The sequence below is a fragment of the Leptodactylus fuscus genome, chromosome 10, assembly GCF_031893055.1.
Source record: "Leptodactylus fuscus isolate aLepFus1 chromosome 10, aLepFus1.hap2, whole genome shotgun sequence".
Taxonomy (NCBI): Eukaryota; Metazoa; Chordata; class Amphibia; order Anura; family Leptodactylidae; genus Leptodactylus; species Leptodactylus fuscus.
In genome coordinates, this window is record NC_134274.1 from 88,505,488 (window position 1) to 88,518,132 (window position 12,645).

The window sequence follows — 12,645 nt, forward strand, 5'->3', positions numbered from 1 at the left end:
ACACACTGGGCATGCGCGATGGGGCCGGGCGCCGGCGGCCATTTTGTTGCGATGATTAAAAATTGTAAACAGAGCTGACGTCATGTTACCGTGTCCCGGACAGGAGCGGCGGGGCCCGGTGTAGACCTGTGTATAGGCCGCAGGGCGGCGCTCGTAACCGTACAGGGCCGGGGATGTGATGAGGGAGTCCGGGCCGTTATACTGCGTCACCGGCTGTGGGCGGCAATGGAGGGGGGGAGGGGATCACGTGACCGGGGGGGGGGGGGGAGAAGGACGAACTTTTGTGTGAAGTTTTGCAGGATGTTAGTGAGGGAGACGGGGAGGAAGGAGCTGAGGAGGAAGGAGAGAAGCTGAGGAGGAGGAAGGCTCTATGTACAGGGCTGAGGGCCACAAGCAGACAGGTGGGTGCGGGGCACAAGGGGAAGGGGCTGTGGTAAATGAGTTATGGTCACAGTGGTCGTACGGCGAGCGGGGGGCTAGGGACCACTATGGACGACAACAGGTGACCGCGGCGTAGTCAGGAGGGGTCCAGGGTACAAGGGGAAGGGGCTGCGCTAAATGAGTTATGGTCTTATACCCACTGCCCCTCCAGTCTGATGGTATCACGGGGCCGGTACAGTGGGGGTGGGGACCACTATGGACGACAACAGGTGACCGCGGCGTAGTCGAGAGGGGTCCAGTCTACAAGTTGACAAAGCTTTCCACTTGTCCCTGTTTTTGACCATTACAGATCTCGGACACCCCTATTAATGTGCCCCTCCAGTTGTGGTCACCCTCCAACCCAACAGCGGGCATGAAGAGGTGCTACATGTACCGTGACAACCATTGGAGCCCCGGATTATACAGGAGTTCCTCTAACTGTGCCCAGTGTGTGTGAGGGGTTGTACGGATGCCATGGTGCCCCACACCAAATACAGGGTCAGGTGGTAGAACGCACTGTAGGACTCTGTTCACACTGCGCACTTCCTGACGTATCCGTGAACCTTGTGGCCACAAATACCTTTTTAATATTGATGAGTGATCTGAGGAGGGGTCACCAGTATGTGATCTGTGGGGTCTGACCCCCGACCTCATACACATACATAGCTTGAGTAGGACCAGACTCCTTCGGCTCCCGTCGTACTTTGTAGAGGCGGCCATATGTCTGGCGTCTGGTTATCAGTCCCCCCGAGATGATAATGTGTGGATCGGTCATCCGTATCAACAATGTATTTGGGGCCAGTACGTCCCTTTAAGGGTGGGGTATTTCAGTATCACACCTTTATGGCATTTCTACAGGAGGTGTCATAGATGTGGGGCCGAGAAGGAGAAAGGTGCCCTCCGATCCCAAACAGACAACCTCGGCTATTATCGGCACTCTCCGAGACATGAATGGAGACACTCTCATCTACACGGCCATCCTGAGGGTCTCCAGGCATAGGCATGCTATAGGTTGGCGTACCGTCATGGTTTTTATGTAGCGCTAACCTAGTCTGCTGCGGTGTACAGAGATTATTCTACAGTCCCTGACACAAGTTCTGTCGCTTCTCCATGTTGTGGAATCAGACGCTTATATAACCTGACTATAAAGTCATCTATTGGTTTTAGTAATGACTCCTATGAAGGCGGAAACCTCCCAAATGTGTTTTTTATTAAGAAAATAAATTGGCTTCACTGGCGAAATATCGATCATTTAACCACTTCTGGACCGCCCATAGACTATATACGTCTGGGAAGTGGTTGTCTAGTTCTGACAGGACGTACCTGTACGTCCGGAGATCGTGTAGCTGCTTTCACTGGGAGCCGGCTGTAACTTCAGCCGGAGCTCCCAGAGAGAAGACAGGGCAGATTTATTACCTCCCCTGCCTTCTCGATCGCTGTGTATACAGCGCTCAATGAGCACTGTATACACAGCTATGGACGCAGCCATAATTCAGCCACCCTCTGACCCGGCAGACACGTGATCCGCCGGGAGCAGAGTCTTACCAGAGCTGCTGGGTCCTACAGGACTCAGGTCAGCTCTGTATACTGTGTACAGGACCCAGATCAGCTCTGTATACTGTGTACAGGACCCAGATCAGCTCTGTATACTGTGTACAGGACCCAGATCAGCTCTGTATACTGTGTACAGGACCCAGATCAGCTCTGTATCCTGTGTACAGGACCCAGATCAGCTCTGTATACTGTGTACAGGACCCAGATCAGCTCTGTATACTGTGTACAGGACCCAGATCAGCTCTGTATACTGTGTACAGGACCCAAATCAGCTCTGTATACTGTGTACAGGACCCAGATCAGCTCTGTATACTGTGTACAGGACCCAGATCAGCTCTGTATACTGTGTACAGGACCCAAATCAGCTCTGTATACTGTGTACAGGACCCAAATCAGCTCTGTATACTGTGTACAGGACCCAGATCAGCTCTGTATACTGTGTACAGGACCCAGATCAGCTCTGTATACTGTGTACAGGACCCAGATCAGCTCTGTATACTGTGTACAGGACCCAGATCAGCTCTGTATACTGTGTACAGGACCCAGATCAGCTCTGTATACTGTGTACAGGACCCAGATCAGCTCTGTATACTGTGTACAGGACCCAGATCAGCTCTGTATACTGTGTACAGGACCCAGATCAGCTCTGTGTACAGGACCCAGATCAGCTCTGTATACTGTGTACAGGACCCAGATCAGCTCTGTATACTGTGTACAGGACCCAGATCAGCTCTGTATACTGTGTACAGGACCCAGATCAGCTCTGTATACTGTGTACAGGACCCAGATCAGCTCTGTATACTGTGTACAGGACCCAGATCAGCTCTGTATACTGTGTACAGGACCCAGATCAGCTCTGTATACTGTGTACAGGACCCAGATCAGCTCTGTATACTGTGTACAGGACCCAGATCAGCTCTGTATACTGTGTACAGGACCCAGATCAGCTCTGTATACTGTGTACAGGACCCAGATCAGCTCTGTATACTGTGTACAGGACCCAGATCAGCACTGTATACAGGACCCAGATCAGCTCTGTATACTGTGTACAGGACCCAGATCAGCTCTGTATACTGTGTACAGGACCCAGATCAGCTCTGTATACTGTGTACAGGACCCAGATCAGCTCTGTATACTGTGTACAGGACCCAGATCAGCTCTGTATACTGTGTACAGGACCCAGATCAGCTCTGTATACTGTGTACAGGACCCAGATCAGCTCTGTATACTGTGTACAGGACCCAGATCAGCTCTGTGTACAGGACCCAGATCAGCTCTGTATACTGTGTACAGGACCCAGATCAGCTCTGTATACTGTGTACAGGACCCAGATCAGCTCTGTATACTGTGTACAGGACCCAGATCAGCTCTGTATACTGTGTACAGGACCCAGATCAGCTCTGTATACTGTGTACAGGACCCAGATCAGCTCTGTATACTGTGTACAGGACCCAGATCAGCTCTGTATACTGTGTACAGGACCCAGATCAGCTCTGTATACTGTGTACAGGACCCAGATCAGCTCTGTATACTGTGTACAGGACCCAGATCAGCTCTGTATACTGTGTACAGGACCCAGATCAGCTCTGTATACTGTGTACAGGACCCAGATCAGCTCTGTATACTGTGTACAGGACCCAGATCAGCTCTGTATACTGTGTACAGGACCCAGATCAGCTCTGTATACTGTGTACAGGACCCAGATCAGCTCTGTATACTGTGTACAGGACCCAGATCAGCTCTGTATACTGTGTACAGGACCCAGATCAGCTCTGTATACTGTGTACAGGACCCAGATCAGCTCTGTATACTGTGTACAGGACCCAGATCAGCTCTGTATACTGTGTACAGGACCCAGATCAGCTCTGTATACTGTGTACAGGACCCAGATCAGCTCTGTATACTGTGTACAGGACCCAGATCAGCTCTGTATACTGTGTACAGGACCCAGATCAGCTCTGTATACTGTGTACAGGACCCAGATCAGCTCTGTATACTGTGTACAGGACCCAGATCAGCTCTGTATACTGTGTACAGGACCCAGATCAGCTCTGTATACTGTGTACAGGACCCAGATCAGCTCTGTATACTGTGTACAGGACCCAGATCAGCTCTGTATACTGTGTACAGGACCCAGATCAGCTCTGTATACTGTGTACAGGTCCCAGATCAGCTCTGTATACTGTGTACAGGACCCAGATCAGCTCTGTATACTGTGTACAGGACCCAGATCAGCTCTGTATACTGTGTACAGGACCCAGATCAGCTCTGTATACTGTGTACAGGACCCAGATCAGCTCTGTATACTGTGTACAGGACCCAGATCAGCTCTGTATACTGTGTACAGGACCCAGATCAGCTCTGTATACTGTATATACAGTGTGCAGGAGGTTGGATTTCTCCTGTATCTGAGGTTAAATGTACCAGCCCCAGTTATAGGAGAAATCAGCCTCAAGTACAAAAAAAAAAAGTGATCAGATGTCCCCAAAGGTCTATCACCTTATGGGGACACAATCTGGAAAAAAAATAAAATAAAAATATAATAAAAAAGTTTTTTTTTTAAAAAAATAATAATAAATAAATAATACGCTAATAAAACGCCGTTATTAAAGGTTATAGCGCCGCCCCCGACGACACCATACAAAATAAAAATCACCGTAACGGAGAGGAAAAACTATATTATAAAGTTTTTCAGTGACACTTCGTGTTATTAAATTTAAAAAAAAAAAAAAATTTGAAAACCAGACACAATTTCCCTCCTATTTTGTTTATATTTTCCCAGATATAAAAAAAAATTAAAACACATTCGAAAATAAAGATAACATAAAAATAAAGCCCTATGTGTCCCCGAAAAAAGACGCAAAAATTAGTTGACTGAGACATACGAGAAAAATTGTTACAGCCCTCAAAACCGCACATACAAAATAAACCCAAAATGTGTCTGGTCCTGGAGCACAAATTGGCCCGGTACTGAAGTGGTTAATGAACACAGAAAGGTCGGACTAAAGTTTAGTGTCCTTGTCCTATAACGCCCCCAATCCTGGTGTACGGCCTCGCCGGTGCTCACTAATTAGTGGGTGTATAAAGAAGAACTCCGGCCCCCCCCCAGACCTTCACCTCTGACAACATGCCAAAAATCAACTCTGCGACCAAAGCCTTGATTATCAAGAAGCTGAAGACCAGATCCACTGCAGAGGCGGCCGCACCTTTACTGTGTCTCAGCGTCAAGTACAAAGAATTACAAAAAAGATTTGACCAGTCTGGAGATGTTTTTGACAAGCCCAGGTCCGGCAGACCCCGCAAGACCACGGCTCAAAAGCCAGCCCCTCTTCCACTGCAGCAGAGCTCCAACAGGCCCGGTCACCTCAAGGCCCGGAGTCATCTAGAACAGTTTGTAGGATTCTGCTGCGAAAAGGCCTCCATGGTGGAATCAGTGGCCAGAAGCCATCACTAAACCAAAGGCAAGGCCCACGACCTGCTAAACGGATGGACAAGTGGCAGAAGGTGGATTACACCACAGCCACCGCAAATACTACAGGAGACCTACCGGAGCCCGTATGGATCCAAGATACGTTTGGTGGTGGAAAGATCATGGTCTGGGGTTACATTCAGTATGGGGGTGTGCGAAACATTGGCAAGGTGGAAGGCAACATCAATAGCCTCAAATATCTACAAGTGTCAGCTTCTTCTTACATTCCCAATCATCAGGATGGTTCTCCATCTCACACAGCCATCTCTACATGAAGGTTCTCCAGGACTGGCCAGCCCAGTCACCAGACATGAAGAGGAAGCTTGTCAGACAACCCTGGGAGCAATGTAAGACGGCATTCTGTGACAGCATTAAGGTGACAAAGTTCAAGGGGTGCGAAGACTTTTGCAAGGCACTGCGGGTCAGATACAGCCTGTGACAAAATTGAAGCTCAACTTGTGGGATTTCCTTCCTGCTAATGACTTACGTGTATGACAAATGTTAGGAAGGTGTTAAATGAGGAGTGAAAGATAGGAGAGAGAAGGGTTAAATAATCTGATGAGATTAACAGGACGGTAATGTAAGAAGTGGGGTGGGGAGCCTGGGCGCTGCTCCTGAGGAAGGGTGGGAGGGAAGGAAGATGGAACTTGTCATTTCATGCCAGAAGCCAATTGTACCCTTGAGATAAGCGGCCAGATGTCCGCGATGGGTGTTTGCACTTCACGACTAAGCCTGGCCGTATATGATAGACAGTGGTCCACTTGTTTCTAAGCTCAGCCGAGCATGCATGTGTCCTCCTGTAAGCTGCTGCAGACTCCTCTCTTCCCCTCCCAACTACAATTTTACAATGATCAGACATGTTGAAGCCCGGCAGTGCCATCCTTCTCTCCTCTTGTGGGGTTGTCCTTATAACGAGGATCACTATTCCTCCCTGTACTGTGGATGATTATCCAGTGGGGGGCGATGTATCGAGGCTGGTGTGTCACATATCTGGATTGATTCTCGGGGTGAATACGTGCCTTCGTCCTCTTGTCCTCCATGAGTGGAGGTGAGCGATGATCTACACCACTCTCTGGAGTAAATTTTCCGGGCCTAGACTAAGCCCCATCCTTCACACGACGAAGTTTCAGAAAAGTGACGCCTTGCACCAATAGTCGCAGATCTGGGGTCAGAAATGATCACCAACATTGGGGACTATTACATTACATGGGTTGGATAAACTCCCACCAACATGGGCACAACTATCTGCGGGTTACCGGTTTACTGTCCTGGTGTTTGTCCGCCTTTGGACATCTATTGATGGGTTAAATCCTAAGACCGGGGTAAACTGACCATAGAGGTGTAAAATAAGTTACACCCCCGTCCTCTGTCACGTCTTGTGCTGGGTCTGACCGATAGTGGTCATGTGGGCCTCAGCGGTTCTGGTTTGGGACCAGATGGACTGGGGATTGGTGAGTATTAGTTTTTGCGCCGCCCCTTGGTTATCAGTGCATCCGGAAAAAAAAAACCTCTCGCCCTTGGACAGCATTAGACTGGCTTATCCCATGGCAGGTCTAAGCTCTTTTCTGACTGCCACCATTATCCAATCAACTGGTCCGATGGCTGTGACTCCGCCAGGCCATAGGATGTAGTGCCACGTTGGCAGCCATTGACTGGGAACATCGCCCCACTAAATTAAGTCACGTGGCACCGATGCATGAAAACAGGAAGACGTAGTAGAGACAAGACGCTATCTGGACTCGAAGCCAATGAGTGAGAGAGGCCCGAGGAGAACGACTGTAGAGGGCAGTGCTCGTATTACCATGAAGGTCAAGCGTTTGGGGGACAGCTCGTATTGCTGAAGGTCGTTGTAGCCGGCCATATAGATGGAGGGCTCGGGGCTACTTGGCGCTCTTACAGCGCTAACTCGTCAAGTTGATGACCTTTCCTCCCACCACTCTATATACACATGTCCTCATTGGGTATATGGACAGTAATCTTTAGGACGTAACATCTATGAGCCCATCCTTATGGTGGGATGTTCTCACAGCCTCCGGTATCATGGTGTCTCCTAATGGGGAGTGGGCTTGTCTGCTCGAAGCCGATTGTCGCCCTCTGGCTCTCTCTACTGTAGGCGTGGACTCGATGTGTCACCTAACTGGTTTGATTTTGGCCACTCCTGAGGGTGTTGTGTATGTGTTCCCCTGGTTTTTACTCTTTAAGCCTTGTACACACAGTAGTAGAGACTTGGCAGAAAGACCAACTCCACTCTCCAACAGAAGGACACCCGTGTCCAAGTGGTGACCAAGATACAAACATGGCAGAAGCACAAAGGCCGGTCATACAGGACAGAAGGGTGAATGTCCAGAGATTACACCGTAGACAGAAGGACATGTGTCCATAGACCCGACACCAGACAGAAGGACCGCGCGTATGTGGGGGATTATTCATCTGACCTCTGTCGTTGTAATACCGTAACCTACAAGAGTCGGTGCATGCGATTAATCTAAAGCCATATCTTGCAGGTCGTACCGCACCATTCCAAAGGTTTGATGGGTAACTTCAGTATCGACGATGCATTTGAGATGTCTATTGAAGATACAGGACCCAGATTTGGGGCTTTACATTTTGGCGGGGACAATGAGACGCAGCAGAATCGGCACAAGTACAAGGTAGGTTTGTAGACTGCCCGGGGGTCGGGTGCAGGGGTCACACGGGGAAATTGCTGGAGGGCCGGGATAATCGTGGATGTGGTTAGACCTCAGGTGGGGCTGGTTTTCTGCCAGTTGTCAGATCACCACAGGTGACTACTCCCAGTGACCGGTCTAAGACCTGCACACCCTGCTGCGACTACACTTCGTGGTGGGCCCTTCCCTGTGTGTCTGGGTGGGCACCAGGGCGAGAGCCGCTCCTTGGGAGTCACGGTTGTCTTTCAGAATATGTTTCTGGACACCTAGGGGGCGCTCTACTGCTGTGTATTATTTCTCAGTCGCTCTCCAGTGACTTTCCCTTTCATATGTGACTGTTTTGTGTATGAGACATGCGGCTGATCCGGTTTTACAGTCCCCCTGCCCTCGTCGCGCCTCGTCCTCCTGCCCTCCTATCGCCTCGTCCCCCTGCCCTCCTATCGCCTCGTCCTCCTGCCCTCGTCGCGCCTTGTCCTCCTGCCCTCCTATCGCCTCGTCCTCCTGCCCTCCTATCGCCTCTTCCTCCTGCCCTCCTATCGCCTCTTCCTCCTGCCCTCCTACCGCCTCTTCCTCCTGCCCTCCTATCTCCTCGTCCTCCTGCCCTCGTCGCGCCTTGTCCTCCTGCCCTCCTATCACCTCTTCCTCCTGCCCTCCTATCGCCTCGTCCTCCTGCCCTCCTATCGCCTCGTCCTCCTGCCCTCCTATCGCCTCGTCCTCCTGCCCTCCTATCGCCTCGTCCTCCTGCCCTCCTATCGCCTCTTCCTCCTGCCCTCCTATCTCCTCGTCCTCCTGCCCTCGTCGCGCCTTGTCCTCCTGCCCTCCTATCACCTCTTCCTCCTGCCCTCCTATCGCCTCGTCCTCCTGCCCTCCTATCGCCTCTTCCTCCTGCCCTCCTATCGCCTCGTCCTCCTGCCCTCCTATCGCCTCGTCCTCCTGCCCTCCTATCGCCTCGTCCTCCTGCCCTCCTATCGCCTCGTCCTCCTACCCTCCTATCGCCTCGTCCTCCTACCCTCCTATCGCCTCATCCTCCTACCCTCCTATCTCCTCGTCCTCCTACCCTCCTATCGCCTCGTCCTCCTGCCCTCATCGTGCCTCATCCTCCTGCCCTCCTATCGCCTCGTCCTCCTGCCCTCCTATCGCCTCGTCCTCCTGCCCTCCTATCGCCTCGTCCTCCTGCCCTCCTATCGCCTCGTCCTCCTACCCTCCTATCTCCTCGTCCTCCTGCCCTCATCGTGCCTCATCCTCCTGCCCTCATCGCGCCTCATCCTCCTGCCCTCCTATCGCCTCGTCCTCCTGCCCTCATCGCGCCTCATCCTCCTGCCCTCCTATCGCCTCGTCCTCCTGACCTTGTCGCGCCTCGTCCTCCGGCCCTCCTATCGCCTCGTCCTCCTGCCCTATCGCCTCGTCCTCTTGCCCTCCTATCGCCTCGTCCTCCTGCCCTCCTATCGCCTCGTCCTCCTGCCCTCCTATCGCCTCGTCCTCTGCTCCTCCTATCGCCTCGTCCTCCTATCGCCTCCTCCTCCTGCCCTCCTATCGCCTCGTCCTCCGCTCCTCCTATCACCTCGTCCTCCTGCCCTCCTATCGCCTCGTCCTCCTGCCCTCCCATCGCCTCGTCCTCCTGCCCTCCTATCGCCTCATCCTCCTGCCCTCGTCGCGCCTCGTCCTCCTGCCCTCGTCGCGCCTCGTCCTCCTGCCCTCGTCGCACCTCGTCCTCCTGCCCTCGTCGCGCCTCGTCCTCCTGCCCTCGTCGCGCCTCGTCCTCCTGCCCTCGTCGCGCATCATCCTCCTGCCCTCCTATCGCTTCGTCCTCCTGCCCTCGTGGCGCCTCGTCCTCCTGCCCTCGTGGCGCCTCGTCCTCCTGCCCTCGTCGCGCCTCGTCCTCCTGCCCTCGTCGCGCCTCGTCCTCCTGCCCTCGTCGCGCCTCGTCCTCCTGCCCTCGTCGCGCCTCGTCCTCCTGCCCTCGTCGCGCCTCGTCCTCCTGCCCTCGTCGCGCCTCGTCCTCCTGCCTTTGTCGCGCCTTGTCCTCCTGCCTTTGTCGCGCCTCGTCCTCCTGCCCTCCTATCGCCTCGTCCTCCTGCCCTCCTATTGCCTCGTCCTCCTGCCCTCCTATCGCCTCGTCCTCCTGCCATCGTCGCGCCTCGTCCTCCTGCCCTCGTCGCGCCTCGTCCTCCTGCCCTCGTCGCGCCTCGTCCTCCTGCCCTCGTCGCGCCTCGTCCTCCTGCCCTCCTATCGCCTCGTCCTCCTGCCTTCCTATTGCCTCGTCCTCCTGCCCTCCTATCGCCTCGTCCTCCTGCCATCGTCGCGCCTCGTCCTCCTGCCCTCGTCGCGCCTCGTTTTCCTGCCCTCCTATCACCTCGTCCTCCTGCCTTTGTCGCGCCTTGTCCTCCTGCCTTTGTCGCGCCTCGTCCTCCTGCCCTCCTATCGCCTCGTCCTCCTGCCCTCCTATCGCCTCGTCCTCCTGCCCTCCTATCGCTTCGTCCTCCTGCCCTCCTATCGCCTCGTCCTCCTGCCCTCCTATCGCCTCGTCCTCCTTCCCTCCTATCGCCTCGTCCTCCTTCCCTCCTATCGCCTCGTCCTCCTGCCCTCCTATCGCCTCGTCCTCCTGCCCTCCTATCGCCTCGTCCTCCTGCCCTCCTATCGCCTCGTCCTCCTGCCCTCGTGGCGCCTCGTCCTCCTGCCCTCCTATCGCCTCGTCCTCCTGCCCTCGTCGCGCCTCGTCCTCCTGCCCTCGTCGCGCCTCGTCCTCCTGCCCTCGTCGCGCCTCGTCCTCCTGCCCTCGTCGCGCCTCGTCCTCCTGCCTTTGTCGCGCCTTGTCCTCCTGCCTTTGTCGCGCCTCGTCCTCCTGCCCTCCTATCGCCTCGTCCTCCTGCCCTCCTATTGCCTCGTCCTCCTGCCCTCCTATCGCCTCGTCCTCCTGCCATTGTCGCGCCTTGTCCTCCTGCCTTTGTCGCGCCTTGTCCTCCTGCCTTTGTCGCGCCTCGTCCTCCTGCCCTCCTATCGCCTCGTCCTCCTGCCCTCCTATTGCCTCGTCCTCCTGCCCTCCTATCGCCTCGTCCTCCTGCCATCGTCGCGCCTCGTCCTCCTGCCCTCGTCGCGCCTCGTCCTCCTGCCCTCCTATCGCCTCGTCCTCCTGCCTTTGTCGCGCTTTGTCCTCCTGCCTTTGTCGCGCCTCGTCCTCCTGCCCTCCTATCGCCTCGTCCTCCTGCCTTTGTCGCGCCTTGTCCTCCTGCCTTTGTCGCGCCTCGTCCTCCTGCCCTCCTATCGCCTCGTCCTCCTGCCCTCCTATCGCCTCGTCCTCCTGCCCTCCTATCGCCTCGTCCTCCTGCCCTCGTCGCGCCTCGTCCTCCTGCCCTCGTCGCGCCTTGTCCTCCTGCCCTCGTCGCGCCTCGTCCTCCTGCCCTCGTCGCGCCTCGTCCTCCTGCCCTCGTCGCGCCTCGTCCTCCTGCCCTCGTCGCGCCTCGTCCTCCTGCCCTCGTCGCGCCTCGTCCTCCTGCCCTCGTCGCGCCTCGTCCTCCTGCCCTCGTCGCGCCTCGTCCTCCTGCCCTCGTCGCGCCTCATCCTCCTGCCCTCCTATCGCCTCGTCCTCCTGCCCTCCTATCGCCTCGTCCTCCTGCCCTCGTCGCGCCTCGTCCTCCTGCCCTCCTATCGCCTCTTCCTCCTGCCCTCCTATCGCCTCGTCCTCCTGCCCTCCTATCGCCTCGTCCTCCTGCCCTCCTATCGCCTCGTCCCCCTGCCCTCGTCGCGCCTCGTCCTCCTGCCCTCGTCGCGCCTCGTCCTCCTGCCCTCGTCGCGCCTCGTCCTCCTGCCCTCGTCGCGCCTCGTCCTCCTGCCCTCCTATCGCCTCGTCCTCCTGCCCTCCTATCGCCTCGTCCTCCTGCCCTCCTATCGCCTCGTCCTCCTGCCCTCCTATCGCCTCGTCCTCCTGCCCTCGTGGCGCCTCGTCCTCCTGCCCTCCTATCGCCTCGTCCTCCTGCCCTCGTCGCGCCTCGTCCTCCTGCCCTCGTCGCGCCTCGTCCTCCTGCCCTCGTCGCGCCTCGTCCTCCTGCCCTCGTCGCGCCTCGTCCTCCTGCCTTTGTCGCGCCTTGTCCTCCTGCCTTTGTCGCGCCTCGTCCTCCTGCCCTCCTATCGCCTCGTCCTCCTGCCCTCCTATTGCCTCGTCCTCCTGCCCTCCTATCGCCTCGTCCTCCTGCCATTGTCGCGCCTTGTCCTCCTGCCTTTGTCGCGCCTTGTCCTCCTGCCTTTGTCGCGCCTCGTCCTCCTGCCCTCCTATCGCCTCGTCCTCCTGCCCTCCTATTGCCTCGTCCTCCTGCCCTCCTATCGCCTCGTCCTCCTGCCATCGTCGCGCCTCGTCCTCCTGCCCTCGTCGCGCCTCGTCCTCCTGCCCTCCTATCGCCTCGTCCTCCTGCCTTTGTCGCGCTTTGTCCTCCTGCCTTTGTCGCGCCTCGTCCTCCTGCCCTCCTATCGCCTCGTCCTCCTGCCTTTGTCGCGCCTTGTCCTCCTGCCTTTGTCGCGCCTCGTCCTCCTGCCCTCCTATCG

The 12,645-nt window shown here is 55.5% G+C and overlaps 1 protein-coding gene across 1 annotated transcript in view; it reads left to right on the top strand.

Annotated features, from left to right (window-relative positions):
* Positions 1-284: 284 nt before the first annotated feature.
* Positions 285-12,645, top strand: part of TMEM134 (transmembrane protein 134) — a 32,628-nt gene continuing 20,267 nt past the window's right edge. The window contains exons 1-2 of the mRNA XM_075258523.1: positions 285-401; positions 7,948-8,094. Coding sequence (XP_075114624.1) covers positions 7,975-8,094 — 120 coding nt within the window. The 5' untranslated portion in view covers positions 285-401; positions 7,948-7,974. The remainder of the gene's footprint in view (positions 402-7,947; positions 8,095-12,645) is intronic.